Source organism: Lithobates pipiens, unplaced genomic scaffold, assembly GCF_037356315.1.
Source record: "Lithobates pipiens isolate NorthernLeopardFrog02 unplaced genomic scaffold, aLitPip1_a1.2 Scaffold_13, whole genome shotgun sequence".
Taxonomy (NCBI): domain Eukaryota; kingdom Metazoa; phylum Chordata; class Amphibia; order Anura; family Ranidae; genus Lithobates; species Lithobates pipiens.
This window is the reverse complement of record NW_027507718.1, coordinates 187,717,895-187,737,552: the sequence shown is the minus strand read 5'-3', so window position 1 is coordinate 187,737,552 and position 19,658 is coordinate 187,717,895. Positions and strand designations below refer to the sequence as shown.

At 42.2% G+C, this 19,658-nt stretch overlaps 1 protein-coding gene across 5 annotated transcripts in view; it reads left to right on the top strand.

The window, feature by feature from the left end:
* The window catches only part of LOC143974510 (phospholipid-transporting ATPase IK-like), a 293,505-nt gene that overhangs the window by 71,409 nt on the left and 202,438 nt on the right, over positions 1-19,658 (top strand). For all 5 annotated transcript variants that reach the window (XM_077475984.1, XM_077475987.1, XM_077475985.1 and 2 more), the window contains exon 3: positions 4,406-4,497. In XM_077475984.1, coding sequence (XP_077332110.1) covers positions 4,406-4,497 — 92 coding nt within the window. The remainder of the gene's footprint in view (positions 1-4,405; positions 4,498-19,658) is intronic.

Sequence of the window (19,658 nt, the reverse complement as noted above, 5' to 3'; positions counted from 1 at the left end):
AAAACTGCATATAATATATTAAATATATCTACTGTCAAAACTTTTTCTTTTTAATTTTGAAAGGAGTGAATAATGGTAAAACTCCTTTCTTTTGTTGTCTATGGTCCATAGCAGATTTTTCTTTTACTTCCTGACATGAGACACAGGAAGCAAGAGCAGATCACTTCACCTAAGAGAAATCTCAGACAGTTGTGACCTGAGCAAGTGTGCAGTTATATGATTTCCCCACTAGTCCTATTCCAGTGAGAACTTAAAATCTTACTTTCAGTCTCAGTGACAATGTCCAGGACAATCAAAAAGGGTGAATCTTCCCAGTGGAAACACATACAACAGTAAAAACCTAACAGAGGTTCTAAGCCCTGCCTAAAAAAATTAAAACCATTTTTATCACATCCGTTTACTCTTCATGGACCACAGCAATATTTTTTTTTAATTCATGAGTCCATTGGTTATGAATGTCTTTACCATGGTGATGTTTTTAGATCTATGAGAAGATTCTGGTTTCTGGTCTGGTGTAAAGGTGATGTCCATACCAAAAAGGCACTTTTAAGCCACTCTATAATTTTAGGATCTACATAATCTGGTAAGAAGTTTGGAGGTGTCACCGTGGTGTTAAAGCGGAGTTCCAGTCCCCCAATTAATTATTTTTTAAATACACTACCGTAATTGTGTTCAATTCCAGTGCAACATTTAGATACTGCCATTAATGTCATCCTTTTAGTTTATGTTTAAATCATGTAAAACTGACCAGATCTTGGAAGCAGGCAGGGTCCATCTCTGCTGTGGGCATCTGAAGCTTTCCTGTCTTAATTTACAGAATTTGGCGCAGCTGACTACCTGTGCAGTAATGCCACTCCTTGGCACTCTTTCTTCCTGACAGGTTGGACAGGTCTGGAAATAACGCAAGATTTCATCACTAGGGGATTCCTATGGACTCCAAGGGGTGTATGACAACCATATCACACATGGTTCCAGTAATCCATGTCCTTAGTCTGCTTCCCTTCAGCAAACTATTTGCAGGCTTTCTTGTGCATCATCTTTGGTAGAGGTTTCCTTCTGGGAAGATAGCCATGCAGACCAATTTGATGCAGTGTGCGGTCTGAGAACTGACAGGTTGACCCCCCACCCCTTCAGCCTTCAGTAGAACCTGTCCTGTTAAACTGCTGTATGGTCTTGGCCACCATGCTACAGCTCAGTTTCAGAGTCTCTGCAAACTTCTAGGCCATCTTTATGTAGAGCAACAATTCATTTTCAGATCTTCAGAGAGCTCTTTGCCATGAAGTGCCATCTTGAACTTCCAGTGACCAGTATGAGAGAGTGAGAGCGAAAACACAAAACTTAACACACCTGCTCCCCATTCACACCTGAGACCTTTTAACTCTAATGAGTCACATAAAATCAGGGAGGGGAAATGGCTAATTGGGCCCAATTTGGATTTTTTCACTTAGGGGTATACTCACATTTGTTGCCATCGGTTTAGACATTAGTGGCTGTGTGTTGAGTTTTTTTGAGGGGACAACAAATTTACACTATTATACAACCTGTACACTCACTACTTTACAAGGTAGAAAGGTGTAATGTCTTCAGTATTGAAAAGATATAACAAAATGATTTACATAAAATGTGAGGGGTCTGCTCACTTTTGTGAGATACTGTATATATGTTTTCTAATTTGTGATCAACTAATGTTTGGCTAGCTGTTTGGCCTGATTCAGGGATCTGAGCACTGATATTACATTTGCACATTAATATTCACATTCTGGCTAAAGAAATATTTTCATCCTTTCTTCATCCTTACGTTCCCTATTGGTTGGTATTATTTATTTTTTCTGATGAATAACCTCGGGAAATCAGTTAAAGAGGGATGCTTACATTGTATCCAGAAAGACTGTGTAAAATGTAATTTTACCTGACATGGTATACTTAAAGAAAAAAAAGCCCTTTTACGACCACTTAATGCATATGGGCAGCGGCAAAAAGGGCCTTAACAGCAACATCTGCACATATACATCCCTGGTCAGCCGATGTTTATGTGCTAAGAGTTTGCTCACTGTGTATTCCCAGCACAAAGACCAAAGTGTCTAAGCACTTGTACACGCAGTCGGACATTTCGACAACCAAATCCGTCGGATTTTGTCTGACGGATTTTGTCCGGTGGATTTTGTCTGAAACTGTTGCATACACACAGTCGGAAAAAGTTGTCAGAAAATCCGATCGTACTTAATGTGATGACGTTATTTTGTTACAACGGGACTACGTTGCAGTTGGTAGCCAATAGCTTTGGTCTAGGAATTTGATCTGAGCATGCGTGGCACTTTGTCCGATCGGAATTCTCTACACATGATCGGACAAAGCCCGATCAGTGCATGTTTTCAGCAAATTTTATAGACAAGTTGGAAAACTTGGTCCATCGGATACTCAGATGGAAACAGTCCGATGGAGCCCACACACTGTCGGATTATCCGGCAACACAGTCCTATCGGACATTATCCATCGGAATATCCGACCGCGTGTACAAGGGCTTAGACAGCTCTCTGTCCGGACTAAAGATGGATAACTGGCTGGACTGGCCTCCGATCATGTGACTAATGTTACAGTGGTCACATGACCATCAATTCTTCCCTCCTGGGTGTTCAGAAATGAATGCCTGGGCGGGCAGGAAGGGGGAAAGTGTAACTGTGGGCAAAATAAAAAATTACATGTATGATGCCGACTGTCACTAGCATTATCATTTTGCTTTTCTAAGTCTATCCCAAAATATAGGTTTATTTACTCATCGAGCCTACCATAACTGTGGCATCCAATCAATTCTGCTCTGATTCAGTAGGATGTCAGTTTCCACATTCCCTGCTAATCAGACTGAATATGACCTGTGTAAAAGAGGCCTAAGGGTAGATTTAGAAATGCATCTAAACCTCCTTTTCCTCTGAAGCCTGATTTCTAGCCTAGGCCAAAATGGGGACAAGGATTGTGGTCACTGGAGAAAAAAAGAAATAGCCCACCCAGAAAAAAGGATTATTATTGTTGTAGGGGGAGGGAAGAGACAAAGATTAAAGCCCTGTACACACGGGCAGAATGTCAGGAGACATTTGCTAGTTCAAAAAAAAAAAATGGCCAACATTCTGCCTGTGTGTATGTCGGTCTGTCCAACAGAAGCCGTTTGAAAATCTGCAGCCAACCAACTCACGATCAGTACTTTCAGCTAATGGCAGAGCACTGATCAGAGTGTTCTGGTGGTCCCCCTGTCTTGACATTTTTATTTTTGTGCAACGCACAGGGTTGCAAGAAAAAAAAGTGTAGTGTGTACCTGGCTTAAAAGTGTATTTCCAGGATAAAGCAGCCCCTAGACGAGTCCTTTTTTTTCATTTAACAAGCAAGTTTAGTCTTCCCAATTGAGCTACTCTATTCTGACAGCAGGGGAGACTTCCCTGCTGTCAGAATACACTGATCAGTGCTGCTGGCTATAGCCAGGAAGGCAGAGGAGCAACCACTGCTCCAGGTGAGCTGAGGAGATCCTGCAGCAGGTAACCCCACAGGTGCCGGCCTGCTTTGCCATTGTGACAAAGGCAGCCTCACACTGCAACAGGATACCAATTAAAATGTCTTTATTGTCGTGTAGACAGATGCAGTCACAGAAATGAACGAAAGGTTCGGATGCAGTTATAGGAATGGACAGAAGGTTAACATGTTTCACACATCTTGCGCTTAGTCATAACCACGTTTATCACTAAGCGCAAGATATGTGAAACATGTTAACCTTCCGTTCATTCCTATAGCTGCATCCGAACCTTCCGTTCATGAAGTTTTCTATTGGTATCCTGTGTGGCTGCCTATTCCAAGTTTTCTTGCTGGCTATAGCCTGCAGAGCTGATCAAGTGGGTAAAATCTGACATATGGTTGTACAGAAGTCGATTCATTGAATCCAAGTGACAATACATCGATTGAGATTTGGCTGTACCCTACTGAACAAGACAAATTTCAGGATAGAATAATTTTCTAAAATGGATGAATTTCTAACAGTACCTATGTGTTTTTTCTTCCATAAAGTTTATTCATACCAAAATCAACTGTTAAAAGCAAATTTCATTTTTTGTCAAGTCATTGAATGTACCGAGAATTTTTCGTACAAATGTTCCTATGTTCTATGGAGATATCTGTAAGACACCTAACAGTGAGAGTGGCATATGAGCAGTTCTTCCCTGCTACACCAGAGGACACCACCATCCAAACACCATCCACTTGTTATCTAAGAGGCCAGAAATTGACTAATACTGATAGGAGCTCCCTGTGTAGTTATCAGTCTATTTATGATTGCCATAGATTTCAAATGACAATATGCATATTCCTGCTGTATATTGACAAACCCCCTATGCCTATACTGTTTATTTTGGTAAATTATTTCCAGATTACACTTGGGAAGTTAAAGCCAATGACAGAAGTTACCAACAGAAAATCAATAAGACAGGATTCCTTTGTTTTCAGAAGAAGAAGCATGCGGTAAATCTCTTTTTTATTTACTTTGAACAGCATTGTTTGCCTTATTTTTTTAGATAGTTAGGTTAGCTGCAAGGTGTATCTGCCTATTTCTCACTCCTGCAGGCCTCCTTCTATCCGATAAACCAGATGGAGCTCTCTGACGTCATCCCGTATGTAGCCAGGTGGTTGGCTAAAGATGAAGAGTGAGTAAAACACTGGCTGCAGCTGCTCTGTACAGCTGCTGTACAGTTGTTGTCCCGCAGTTATGAACTGGTTAACAGCTACATCTGCAAGATGATGAAGCAGTTGAGGAGGAAGCATTCAATAGACTGCCTCAGGAAACATTGCACTGTGGGAACTGTAGTCCAGAGGAGACAGACTGTAATCAAGAGATTTTAAAATGCATTTCCCAGAGAGATATATCCAGGTGGAGAGGAAGGAGCTGCATTTTCTCAGGCTGTACGTGACACAGCTTCCTCTTGCTGTGAGGGAGACTGGAGAGCACACATCGCTGTCCAGTGTGCACCATCACTGCTGCATATGAGTGGCCTGAGCAGGATCCAGAGTGCTCAATTCAGGGTGCCGACAGCCAGAGTCATCTGGGTGCAAAGCAGAGAGTGGACTAATCTAAGACTGAGCCCTTTAGGAACTGACCATCTAGTAGCCTTACTGCTACCTGCTGGCTTGTCTGGGACTATTCTCAATGGACCAACGATACAACTGGGCCCCATTGCTAGCTGGGCTGAAGAGTTAAGACTAAGGACTGTCTCTTTACAGCTACTACACAGAGACTTTTGCTTAATGCTTATGATAGGAAACATTGAACCATATCCTAGCAATTCTCGTAGAGTGCACTCTAGACTAGTTATAATATTAACCACTTCTGGATCAGCCACTGCACTTTTACTGCGGCAGGTAGGCTCGGCTGGGCAAATCGATGTTACCTTACGTAACTTTTCCTTTTGGCCACTAGGGGCGCGTGCACACCACAGTGTGTGTCCGGAGCCGATGCGAGTGCACGTCGGGCACCTGCGATCGCTCGTGACAGCACGAGATCCCAGTTCTTTTAGGGGAGTAGAGACAGTAAGTATGAACACTGATCTCTCTCTCTCCTCCTAGACAGTCCCATCCCCCCTACAGTTAGAACACAGTGCGGGAACAAAGTTAACCTCTTGATCGCCCCCTAGTGTTAACCCCCTCCCTACCAGTGACATTTATACAGTAATCAGTGCATTTTTATAGCACTGATCACTGTATAATTGTCAATGGTCCCAAAAATTTGTCAAAAGTACCCAATTTGTCCACCACAATATCGCAGTCCCGATAAAAATCGCAGATCGCCTCCATTACTAGTAAAAAAAAAAAAATAATAATAAAAATGCCAAAAATGTATCCCCTATTCTGTAGACGCTATAACTTTTGCACAAACCAATCAATATAACTTATTGTGATTTTTTTTTTTTACCAGAAACATGTAGAAGAATACATATAGGCCTAAACTGGGGAAAAAATTAGTTTTTTGTTTTTTTTTAAAAGTGGGTTATTTATTATAGCAAAAAGTAAAAGATATTGGGGGTTATTTACAAAAGGCAAATCCACTTTGCACTACAAGTGTAAACTACAAGTGCAAAGTGCACTTGAAATGGCAGTGAAAGTGTACTTGGAAGTGCAGCCGTTGTAGATCCGAGGGGGACATACAAGGAAAATAAAAAACAACATTTTAGCTTGCACATGATTGGATGATAAAATCAGCAGAGCTTCCACTCATTTCAGATCTACCCCTTAGATTTACAGCGACTGCACTTCCAAGTGCACTTTCAGTGCAATTTCAAGTGCACTTTGCACTTGCAGTTTGCGCTTGTAGTGCAAAGTGGATTTGCCTTTTGTAAATAACCCCCAATATCTTTTACTTTTTGCTATAATAAATAACCCACTTTAAAAAAAAAACAAAAAACTAATTTTTTCCCCAGTTTAGGCCTATATGTATTCTTCTACATGTTTCTGGTAAAAAAAAAAAATCCCCATTGTGTTTTTTTCAAAATTGTCATTCTTCTTTGGTTTATAATGCATAAAATAAAACCGCAGAGGTGATCAAATACCACCAAAAGAAAGCTCTATTTGTGGGGAAAAAAAGTCAATTACAGCGTCGCACAATGGCGCAAATTGTCAATTAAAGCGACATAGTGCCGTATCACAAAAAATGGCCTGGCCATTGAGCAGCCAAATCTTCCGGGGCTGAAGTGGTTAATATGCACATTGCAGTTAATGCTTATATGTACTGTTTATTGCTGAATGTGGTGATTAATGAGGTACCTTGGCATAGTGATTATCATGTCTAGGGGTCTGTGTCTGATCCTACTTTCTGGTTGTTCATTTATGCTCAAACCACTATTTATCCTAACCTATTCCAATACATTGAGTTCATTTACCACTAAACAGTCTTGAGTCTATTTCCTGGTTCTAACTCGTAGCCAAGTTAAAGGTATCTAAACTTGTGTTCTTATAAGTACTGTAACGTTCATTCATCCAGGTGTGTCAGAGGGCCTAAGGTTGTTCTTGGAGTAGAGGCACTGAACATAGAACCTAGATTACCAATTGGCTCTTAGTGGTAGTACTAAATGTACAATACAGAACCAGCGGTCTTGCTTTGTATGGAGAGGATGTAGAGGATCCACCTACAGTCCAGAGCATCAGACAATAGAAGAGAGCACCTGCTACCAAGAGAGTGAGGAATAAGGTAAGTATTTCACTTTATTCATCATCCCTTAGGAAAAAAGTTAGCCCTTGCAGTGAGCAGGGGTCCCACTGCAAAGATACCTTTTTCCCCTAGGGTTCAGCCTTAATTTACAAACGTATAGCACTTACTGTAGATGTCAATTAGGCTGGCCATAGATGGGTAGAATTTCAAATTCTTAGGAATGTTCTAAGAAAGTTTAACGTGGTCAAATCAACATTCATTTTCTACAGTGTCAAGAAAATTTGAAGGAGTAGTTTCTTGAACAAACAAATTTCTAACACTGTATGTGGTTTTTCTTCAGTAAAGTCCATTTATTCCAAAATCAAATGTTAAAAGCAAACAAAGTCTTTCAAACAACATTCAAATGTTCTGAGAATTTTCATATAAAGACTTTTCGAATTAATTTAAATGAAAAATTCTATCCATCTATGGCCAGCTTTAAGGAAGCATAAAAAGGAATTGTTTGAGGTGAGATAAAATAACAATTCATGAGATATGTCTTTCAACAGTTAAATGTCTATTTTCGGTAGGAAAAATTGCACGCAAAAAAGATGATTACTGTTTTAGGCAGGTAAAGAAGACCAATAAAATCTATCATGGTACCTGAAGAAAGAGCTTTAGAGCTCTGAAAGCTTGAATTATTTAATATTTTAGTTAACCACTAAAAGGTATAACTTTGACACATTTTTTTATTTTTTTTGTCATCTCTTCCTGTATGAAAAAATAACGATTCAATGCCTATGCAATGCTTATCCTGGTGAATTGAGGATTTGTTAGGAGAAAATTATCATGATTAAAGTAAAGAATGGAGGTAAAATTACCTGTCCTTTATAGTGAATTGACTCTATTGCAAGTTACTGTATGTTGCTACATTCCTTCAGGCACCAGAGTAACTCATATAGGAAAATGATAGCCAAGGTTAATACATAGAAGAATGTCATGTAAGAGGCACCTGTGGAGTTACTTGCCCCCCCCCCCCCCCCCCAAGCAGATTTCCATTAAGTCTGAAGTGTAAGCAGCTTCATTTACATTAATTTTTATGAACTCTTTGCTTCAAGTTAGAGTAGATTTACAGTACTGTGCAAAAATGTTGTAAATGCTTTGTTTTTATCAGTTAACAAAATGGAAAGTAAGTGGACAGAGGAGAAATCCAATTTAAAATAATAATTGGTGTAATTACCCTTTGCCTACATAAATTCTTCTAGGCCCACTCGCACACAGCTTTTGAAGGAACTTGGCAAGTAGGTTGTTCCAAACATCTTGGAGAACTAACTAAAGATCTTCTCTGGATGTAGGCTGCCTCATATCCTTCTGTCTCTTCATGTAATCCCAGACAGACTGGATGATGTTGAGATCAGGGCTCTGTGGGGCAGGGCTGGTGCAAGGATTTTTGGGGACAAGGGCATCATCCCCACAACCCTTGCTCGGTGGTTGTGGGGATGATGCCCTTGTCCCCATCAGCATAGGGACAAACTGCATGGGTGGACTACCCCAAACCACCCTCCCCATGTTGAGGGCATGTGGCCTGGTACGGTTCAGGAGGGGGGCGCCCTCTCACCCCCCCTCTCTTTCTGCGGCCTGGCAGGTTGCGTGCTCGGGTAAGGGTCTGGTATGGATTTTTGGGAGGACCCCCACGCCATTTTTTTTCATTTTGGCATGGGGTTCCCCTTAAAATCCATACCAGATCTGAAGGGTGTGGTATGGATTTTGAGGGGGACCCCTACGCCATTATTTTAAAAAAATTGGCACAGGGTTCCCCTTAATATCTATACCAGACCCGAAGGGCCTGGTATTGAATTTGGGGACACCCCCACGCAATTTGTTTTAAAAATTTTGGTTCAGGGTTCCCCTTAATATTCATACCAGACCCAAAGGGCCTGGAAATGGACTGGGGGGGGGTACCATGCCGTTTTTTTTCAATGATCCGACAATTCATTATAGCCGTTTGTAGTTTTAAATGACTTTTCCTTTAGAAATGTAATTTTGTGCAGGGACTCTTCTAAACACGGGAAAAATATGCCACTTTACAGGCATACTATAGACACCCCCAGGTATGAAATTGAAAAGAATATTTCACTTTTATTTTTTCACTTTAAGCATTATTAATATCACTGCTCCCGAAAAAACTGGCTTTATTAAAACTTTTTTTTGCATTGATACATGTCCCCTGGGGCAGGACTGGGTCCCCAAACACTGTTTATGACAATAACTTGCTTATAAGCCTTTAAAATGAACACTTTTGATGATTTCTCATGTTAATGTCCCATAGACTTTAACGGTGTTCTGGCGGCTTTCGAATTTTCCCCGAACACCACATATTGGCCGAACTGTTCGCCCATCCCTAATGGACAGGCAAGGGCAGTATATGGGCAGTATACAGGCTAGCTGTGTAACTAACTACCTGTCCGTACAAGCAGACCGATACACCGACAATGCTTTACAGGCTATTAGTAAAACGAATAATAAATACACGTTCTTTTTTTTTTACCTGCAAAAAGATCTGCATTTATTTTTATTTTTTTTACAAAGATGGGCTTGAACCTCCACACCTCAAATCACCCCAATTCCTGTATTTTCAGGCCTCAGATCACCACAGTTCTTCCTCATTTATACCTCAGATTACCCCAATTGCTTCATCACTGTAGTCCCCTGAATGCCTGTTCCCCCTCTGCAACCCCCCACCTCTGTTCGCCACTGTATCCCACCCACACATTTGTTCCCCTCTTTAACCCCCCATATAAATCCCCATTCCCCATGTAATCTTGTGCAGTGTATTCTCCCCGCAGTAGGAGTTGAATTAGTGGAGCCAAGTGCTGGAACTTGTACCAGCACTGGGCTCTGGGACTCCAGCGGGAATGAGGACCCGGTGCACTGCCGGGCCCGAGTGCCTAAATGGTTAGTCCACCCCTGCCCCCAGCCTGTCCTGATCTTGATAGCCCATCCCCTTCCCTGCTCTAATCTGATATAATGACTAATCCCATTAAACCCATCATCAGAGTAGGTAGGTATATAGGTAGGTAGTTGGGTGGGTGTACTTACCGGCTTTACCTGCCTTGGGTCACTGCAGCAGCTTTGGCACCATGATGCCCAGGTCCTCAGCCTTGACAGCCTGGAGCAACTCCTTTTTTTTTTCATCCTGGGCACTGGAGAAGAAGGGACGATCCTGGCATAGAGGAGGAGGACTAATGGATGGAGACCCCGGGTCAGATGTGGGTCAGATGTGCTGCTGGGGTGGTAGAACACACTCAGGAACAGTCAGGTGCCGGCCCAGGGAGGGAGGGGCAGAGCTGAGGTGCCTGGGGGAACCAGGAATACCTGGGGCAAGCTCCATTCCCCATGGCTGGGCTGGGGAGGGAGGGGCGGAGCTGAGGCACTGGGGTGAGCCAGGGGAGGAATCAAGAATACTCGGGAGCGAGCTCCATACTCGGAGCCCGACCAGGCAGGGAGAGGCAGAGCTGAGGCACTGGGGTGAGCCAGAGGAGTAGCCAGGAATACTTGGGAGCGAGCTACATACTCAGAGCCGGGCTGGAGCTGAGGTGCCGGGGTGAGCCAGGGGAGCAAAATTACACCGAGCTGCCAGGAGGAGAAGGATCATAACTGCCCATTGGTCTAATTGTTTATTATGTTTCTTATGTTCAATCCGCCCCTGCTCTGGAGATGTCTGTCATCTTGAGCCGGTGGAGACCGGAGAGTAGGAAAACCAGCAGCTGTGGCTGTGTCCTAGGCGACAGTGCGCCCTAGGCGGCTGCCTAGTTTGCCTAGCGGTAGCGCCGGCCCTGCGTGGGGGCCAAACCATCACTTCCAGCACTCCTTGTTCTTCTTTACTCTGAACATAACTGTTACTGATATTAGCTGCATGTCTGGGGTTGTTGTCCTCGCTGATGGTATGACATGATGTATACAGTAAGTATCTGCCTGTATACCTCTGCATTGAGGACACCATTGATCCTGATTCCTGACCAAATCTCCATTTCTATATGCAGAAATGCAGCCCCAAACTTACAAAGAACCTTCATCATGCTTCACTGGTGCCTAAAGAGACTCATTATTGTACCGCTCTCCAGCTCTTCTTAAAACAAACTGCCTCCTGCCACAGCAATATATTTAAAAATTTTGACTCATCAGTCTAGAGCAGCGTTTCCCAAACCATGGTACGTGTACCCCCTGGGGGTGCGCACACCAATGGCAGGGGGTACACCACCCAGAGCCACCATAATGCAGCACAAGTAGTCATTAGGCTTAGGGCACCAGGCAGGGGCAGATGGCAATTTCCCCCCAGGTTGGCAGCCACTACCCACTGCAATTTTTTGTTTCCTTCTCTAGGAAGTAGGACCGGGGGCACAGTGGCTGGCTGCTGTTGCATTCTGGGAGTTGTAGTCTGTGCTCAATCGCAGAGGAAATTAAAACACCTGGAGACCAGAGTCTTGGAGACAGTGTACGCCAGGGTGTTGGGTCGAGTGACTGGCTCGGGCTGCAGGGCTGGGCGCTGGCAGCAACTTCACCCCAGGACCATCACACCCCCGGAGGTCAAGGCATGCAAGGACCTGCTAAGCTGAGCTGCCAGGTGAGAAACCCTGACACCGACAGCTGACCCCAACATCCCATCTCCCCCCCATACACCCCATTTGCCCTGCCCTAGTGATCAGGCTGCATTGGATGGGCACTGGTGAGGCTGCATTGCTAGGCACTGGTGAGGCTGCATTTTCGGACACTGGTGAAGCTGTATTTATGGGCACTGGTGGGGCTTCATTTATGAACACTGGTGGGGCTGCATTTATGGACACTGGTGAGGCTGCATTTATGGACACTGGTGAGGCTGCATTTATGGACACTGGTGAGGCTGCATTTATGGACACTGGTGAGGCTGCATTTATGGACACTGGTGAGGCTGCATTTGATGATGATATTGCACACAAACAAAAACCATCACAAACACATACAGAAATCATCACAAACACATACTGACATTACACAAACAGAAACCATGACACCCAAATAATAGAAATTACTTTCTCGAGACAGGGGTACTTGGGAAATTATTTTAGACCTGCAGGGGTACTTCACCATAAAAGGTTAAGAAAGACTGGTCTAGAGCACCTGCTGACATTTTTCTGCACCCAATTTCTTATGTGTACAGCACAGAGCCCTGATCTCAACATCATTGGTTAGAGATTAATAAAAGAGTTGATAAAAATAAACTATTGACACTTCTATTTCTGAAATAATTCTTAATTTAGAGCATTTTTTTCTCACATTTTTTTCTCACATTTTTTTCTCACCTGCAGAAAACTGTATTGCAAAACTGTAAATCCGAATGTAGCGCTACCCCTAATAGTACTGAAGCTGCCAATCCCCCAAGCACCAGTCCATACACTTTGGCTCATATGAATCAGTCTAAGCCCCTGTACACACGGTCGGAGATTTCGACAACCAAATCCGTCGGATTTTATCCGTCGGATTGTGTCCGTCGGATTGTGTCCGAAACTGTTGCATACACACGGTCGGACTAAGTTGTCGAAAAATCTGATTATTCAGAACGTGATGACGTAATTTCGTTACGATGGGACTACGTTCAGGCTAGTAGCCAATAGCTTTGATGTAGGAATTTGATCTGAGCATGCGTGGCACTTGGTCCGATCAAAATTCTCTACACATGATCGGAGTATGTCCGATCAAACCAGTTGGTCGGGAAATATTTCCAACAAGTTGGAAAATTGGGTCTGACGGATATTCCGACGGAATCAGTCCGATGCATACCACACACAGTCGGATTATCCAACAACATGGTCCGATAGGACACATTCCGACGGATTCTCTGACTGTGTGTACAAGGGCTAAGTGATTTCTTTTTAAGATTTATTACCTAAAACCCTCACAGCTGAGGACCATGTGGTAACTTTCTGAACAGTCTAAGCCCCTGTACACACGGTCGGACATTCTGCCAACCAAATCCGTTGGATTTTGTCCGACGGATTTTGTCCGACGGATTGTGTCCGAAACTGTTGCATACACACGGTCGGACCAAGTTGTTGGAAAATCCGATCATTCAGAACGTGATGACGTTATTTCGTTACGACGGGACTACGTTCAGGCTAGTAGCCAATAGCTTTGGTGTAGGAATTTGATCTGAGCATGCGTGGCACTTTGTCCGATCGGAATTCTCTACACATGATCGGAGTATGTCCGATCGGACCAGTTTGTCGGAAAATATTTCCAACAAGTTGGAAAATTGGGTCAGACGGATATTCCAACGGAATCAGTCCGATGCATACCACACACAGTCGGATTATGCAACAACACGGTCCGATAGGACACATTCCGATGGATTCTCCGACCGTGTGTACAAGGGCTTAGACCTTACAGGTGGGGGCCATGAGGCAAGCAGAGAGGCAGAAAGGTGGTCTGCCTATGTAAACAAGGCAGATCGACCATTCTGACAGGAGGGAAGAGATGAATTGTGTGTCCCTTCAAAGCAGGGATTACATATTATCTCTTCCCCTAGTAAAAGCACCTCCCACAGTGTAGTAAAACACTGGTTAGGCACACAGTTAACCCTTTGATCACCCCTAATGTTAACCTCTTCCCAGCCAGTGTCATTAGTACATTTTTAACACTGATCACTGTAGTAGTGTCATTGGTCCTCAAAATTGTCAGTTAGTGTCAGAATGTCTGCCACAATATTGCAGTCCCACTATAAGTGGCTGATCGCCACCATTACTAGTAAAAAAAATGAATTAATATAAATAAATAAAAATATCCCATAGTTTGTAGACGCTATAACTTTTGCACAAACCAATCAATACATGCTTATTGGAATTATTTTACCAAAAATACATAACATTGGCCCAAATTTATGAAGAAATTAGATTTTTTTCAATTGTTTTACTGAGTAGGTTTTATAGCAGAAAGTAAACTATATTGTTTTGTTTTTTGTTTGTTTATTTTTAGCGCAAAAAACAAAAATGCAGAGGTGATTAAATACCACCAAAGGAAAGCTCTATTTGTGGGAAAAAAGGACATATATTTTATTTGGGCACAGTGTCTTTTTCCCTATGTTGCTCTTGAAGTTGTTTCTCCCCTTAACCCACTCCCCATTGTACATTTATGTTTCATTAAATGTCCTCAATGACAGTGACCAGCTCCATGTGGCCTTTTTCTTTAACAACAGCTTGCCTTTGCCGAGCTATTAAAAATGTAAATCAAGACTCACCTCCCAAGGACATCAGTGGGGTTTGCAGCTCTGTGCAGGTTTACCATTTTTTAACCAGTATTTGATGAACCCCCTACAAATCAAACAGATTCCCCCATCCCTAGGCTACTTCTGACCCCTGCACTGTGCCTTTCATACTACTGACATTGGCATTCTTTGTTACATGCTCCTGCCCCCTGCACTATCCTCTCTGAGTTCTGTTACTTACTCCTGACCCATGGACTTTGCATTATTTACTATTATTCTTTAAACTCTGCGTTATATACTACTGACCCCTGAGTTTTATTGGAAATGGATTAATCAAAGAAAGTTGGACTTTATAGGCACACCCATAGAAATTTTGTAAAACATTTACAAAATTTCTATGGGTAAACCTGTAAAGTCCAACTTTCTTTGATTAATCCATTTCCAAATAAAGAATTCAAACTTTTAAGGTATAATCTTTATTTGTCTCAAACTATGCTACAGTGAAAACTCTAGCATTAGCGGCACTAAACAATCATAAAAACTGATTAAAATAATTGTGTCCAATTAATAGATATATCATGAATGGCAAACTGTCCAGAAAAAATTCAGAAAAGTTCATGTGGGGTTAAGTCCAGCTGAATACCGTCACCACACTGCATGCAAAACAATCCCCTAAGGTAATGAACTAAACAGACAACCATAGGTATTACACTTGTGTTTTAAACAATCACTGTCAGTAGGCACTGTGTCTCTTCATTTAAGTATTACTCATGACAAGCAAAATAAATGTGCACATAGCGTAATCCAGTAAACATTTATTAATGATAAAATGATCCCCCTTATAAATGCGCACTTACAATAATAACATTCAAAGCAAGCATGTAACAGGCATGTATAACCTCAAAGTATCACGTCACTATCACTTGCCCAACTCTCACCGTTCAGCTGATTTCTCATGGGGCGGTGTTCCTGGGCTGAGTAGACAGATGAAGGGATGGCGTAAGATTCTGTGTGGTCACACCCTGACCACACTTCATCCTACGCCGTTGGATCATCTGTCTACTCAGCATTGTTTCACAGGCGGTGTGGTGACAGTATTCAGCTGGACTTAACCCCCACATGAACTTTTTATGATTGTTTAGCGCCGCTAATGCTAGAGTTTTCACTGTAGCATATTGTGAGATTATTGATTGTTATAGTGGCTGCTTATGGTATTTTAAAACATCATTTGGTGATTTCATGAGCGCTAGCTGGGAGGTATCAACCTTTTATGTTTTATTATGTCTCATTTATTACATAATCTTTGTTTGATTACTGTAAAGATAGGTATACCAACAGAGCATTAGAACAAGTTATGCTCTCAGTTATTTTTGGCAATAAACGTGTTCTTCTATCACTAAAGCACATATTGAGGGTGATTTACTAAGATGAATGTGCTGCGCCGGTTCACACCTTTATTCCGGAAACGTCATTGATTGAACGTGCGAACCGGCGCACACAGATGATAGATATGTAAACTGCAACTGCTGCTAGGGTAACTGCAGTTTACTCACTGATAATAGCGCACGCCCAATCCAATTGGTTAATTTCATCTGAATGGATGTGTCTTGTTAGGCAATTAGTAGGTATTCTCAGTGAATTAACTCTTTTGATGCTAATCTCATTCCTATTACTTCTAAAATATATTTGAAATGTGTTTTGTTTTTGCCAAAATATTGAGTTGTACAGAGATTGGCCAATCTGATGCATGACCATCTTAATTGCCAAATTTGGAATGTAGATGTGCCATGACCCACTTGTATTTTCCTATTGATATTTCTTGGGAATTATACAAGGTACATGAGAAACCACCTTTTTTCAAGACATACTAGAGTGATCAGGAATCTTCAAACTACGGCTCTCCAGCTGTTGCGGAACTACACATCCCATGAGGCATTGTAAAAAGCTTACATTCACAGACATGACTAGGCGTGACAGGAATTGTAGTTTCTGAACAACTGGAGGGCCATAGTTTGAAGACCCCTGTGCTAGACCATTATTATGCATCTAGAATTGGGAGTATGGCATCTACCCAATTTATCTCTGCTGGTGGACACAAGAACCTACAGCTATAGATATACATTTGGGCAGCACAGTGGTGTAGTGGTTTGCACTTTTACCTAGGAGCAAAAAAGGGTCGCTGGTTTGAATACCACCCGTGACACCATCTGCCTGGAGTTTGCATGTTCTCCCTGTGCCTGCGTGGGTTTCCTCCAGGTACTTTGGATTTCTCTCACACTCTAAAAACATGCTGTTAGGTAAATCTGATCCTATCTAAATTGGCCCTAATATGTCTGAATGTGTGTTAGGGACCCACACAAACACCATCCCATGTTAATAAAAATAATAATTTTCTTAATTTGCAAATAAGAATTATCTCTTCCTCAGAGAGCGGGGCATGGTGGTGGGAAGAAATTAGCAGCAATACAAGCAACTTCCTGTAGGGGTCGTGATATCATTCCTTTGTGCTGACCACTGCTTCCAGGAACCAGATATGCGCCACGGGAACATACCACACTCTGTACTCATACTCACACAGCACTTGTGCATCTCGCATAGACAGGCCAGTTGGGGATACTGGCCTGTTGGGAGTCAATGGCTTGGTATTTTCTCTCAGAGAAATTCCCAATACATGGCCTGTTGGTTGTAGCTAAGGACAGGGTTGAGAACTACTGGTCTACTATACATTAAAGAGCATTTTTTAGGTTTTTATTATGATTTATTTCACATTTTATTACATGGTTATCCTTTGTGCAGGACACCTTTTGCTAAAAGATTAAAGCTGAATAAATAAAGTGTAATTAAGCATAATATACTAGAAAGCATACTAAAAAACATGTCTTGTGGTTTTCTAGGAAAAAAAAAAATGAATACTTGTGTACTGAAAGAAAAACAGGCTTATCTAATATCATTCATTATTTAACCTTCCCAGTGGTATTCCCGAGTGTGGCTCAGGGTGAATTTACAGTACCAAAAGCGGTAACCCTAAGCCACACTCGGGATCGCATCGCAGGATCCAGGCAAAGTTACTTATGTTGTCCCCAGGATCCTGCTAGGTCTCTCCACTGTTTGTGTGCGAGCCTTCCTCCACCGGATCTATCACAGTGCCGAGCTCCATTTCCTGTGAGCGTTGTGACGCATGGGGATGGAGCACGGCGCCAAATTCAAAAATGTAAAGACACATTAGACATACATTACTGTATCACGTTATTTCACCTCACCTTTGTCCCTAGTGCCCTGAATGCAATTTTATATTGTATATACTGTTCTTTCTGCCTGGAAACCAAATAGCAAACAAAAAGTGTCCCTTTACATCAAAAGCGGTTTTAGACCAGCTAGAAAACAGCGATAATAAATTAGAATCACTTGCAGAATTGAGCAATAGTGATTTGTGGGAAAATTCGTCATCAAACACTGAAAGTAATGACAGCGACAATTCTGCAACTGAGCAAATTTCTGAGTTTTTGATTTGATTATGTAGCGCTGGTATCCTTGTCTACTAATGTGTATTAGCATTTATAATGGAAGTCTATGGACGTTTCTATGGCTGTTTGGCGCCATCTAGCGGCCAAACACTGATAGTGGACTTAAATGATTTTTGCTTTATCAAAGTATTGAACTTGGTACAGGAAGTGACTGTTATTTACACTGGAGAGTTAACCTTTTTACTCAGGATGCCAGGTAACATACCCATGGACACCCTCTTTTGCACTGCATGCTGGGTAAGACATAAAAAGACTCCGAGCGGCCATCTTAGGTCTCTTGGGAACGCATGGTCTGCATGTGAGGACCTGTGAGGAGGCCTCCCGGAGGAAGCGGCCTATTGCTTTGAAGAGCGCAACTCTGTTCGATTGTGCGAGTGACCTGAAGTGCCAGAGACACAGTGATCAGATTCAGACAATCCAGACCAACTCGTTTGAGCATCAGAAGACCAGGTCCACCTATCGGAATGGAACAGAGTGATGGAGCCGGCTGACGTAGAAGAAAGCTGCAAACACTGGACCAAAGTTACCATACCGATCTTCCGATCCAGTTGGTGAGCGGGTTGCGGCCCACAGTTTTCTAAATGTTGCACCTAGTCAGACTTTTATATACAGGCCTCGCTGGGATCCATAGTCCCACGGAGGAGGAGTATAGCAACTGACACTAGGCAGGCATAAGGCCTACTTACCATCGCATCTCAAGTATTGTATTATAATTACAGAAGCAACACTAGAATCATCCTTTTCTCAACTTTAATTACTTTAACCTTTGGATTACAAATTATAAGGAATTATCATTGCTTGCAAAGACAAGAAGACTAAAGACTGAGCACTTTAAGTGAGATCTCACGTATAGCTATAAAAGTAGGGGGAGCTCCCATATATATTGTTTATAACTGTTTTATCAAAATTCATTGTCCTGTCATTCTATGTTGGGATGACAGAACAATTGCTGTAATCACCTGTTTACCCATATATACAGTGGAGCCAGTGGATCCTGAGAGGACAAAACAGGTATATTGTGTTATATTATATTGTACACTATTGTATTGCACCACAGCTGTGTCATGGGGACTGAGGCAAGTTAATGGGGTTTATTAGCAGAGTGCAGGCCCAAATTAAAACAGCAGCTCCTTCGGGGGTCAATGCTACAATTACATTATTGAATATTTTTTATTATTATTATATTATTTGTTATAATTATTTATAGTTATTTATTATATTATAATTTATGATTTCGTGTTTCAAACTTTATCATATCCGGGCTGTCAACTAGACTCTTGTTTGGACAGATTTAAGTGTTATTCCTAAGAATTACAGGCCTACAATACAAAACACCAAATTTCCATGCAAACATTGTATCGCATTAAGCATCAAAAATCTGACATAATTATACCGCCAGGGAGGTTAAAGTGTTTGTTAACCCAAATATCCTGTTTCTTTAAAGCATGTTATACAGCACAGTGCTTGTGCTGTGTAATTTGGCCCCCTATAACACCTGTAATACCTGCCTGATCCTGCCGGGCTATACCCTCCCCCGCTGTAATCTGACACAGTGTTCTGTTTTCATGCCTCCATCAGCTACAGCCTGCTCTCCTGTGTCTGTGTCTCCCTCTGTCCTCCCCCCTCCCCTCCTTGCCTGTCAGCTCCCTGATCCTCCCCTCCTGTACTAAAAATAACAGCGATTTTCTTTTATAGTTCCCTCTGATATAGAACAGCAAGCTTCCCAGTGGATGTCCTTTAAGAA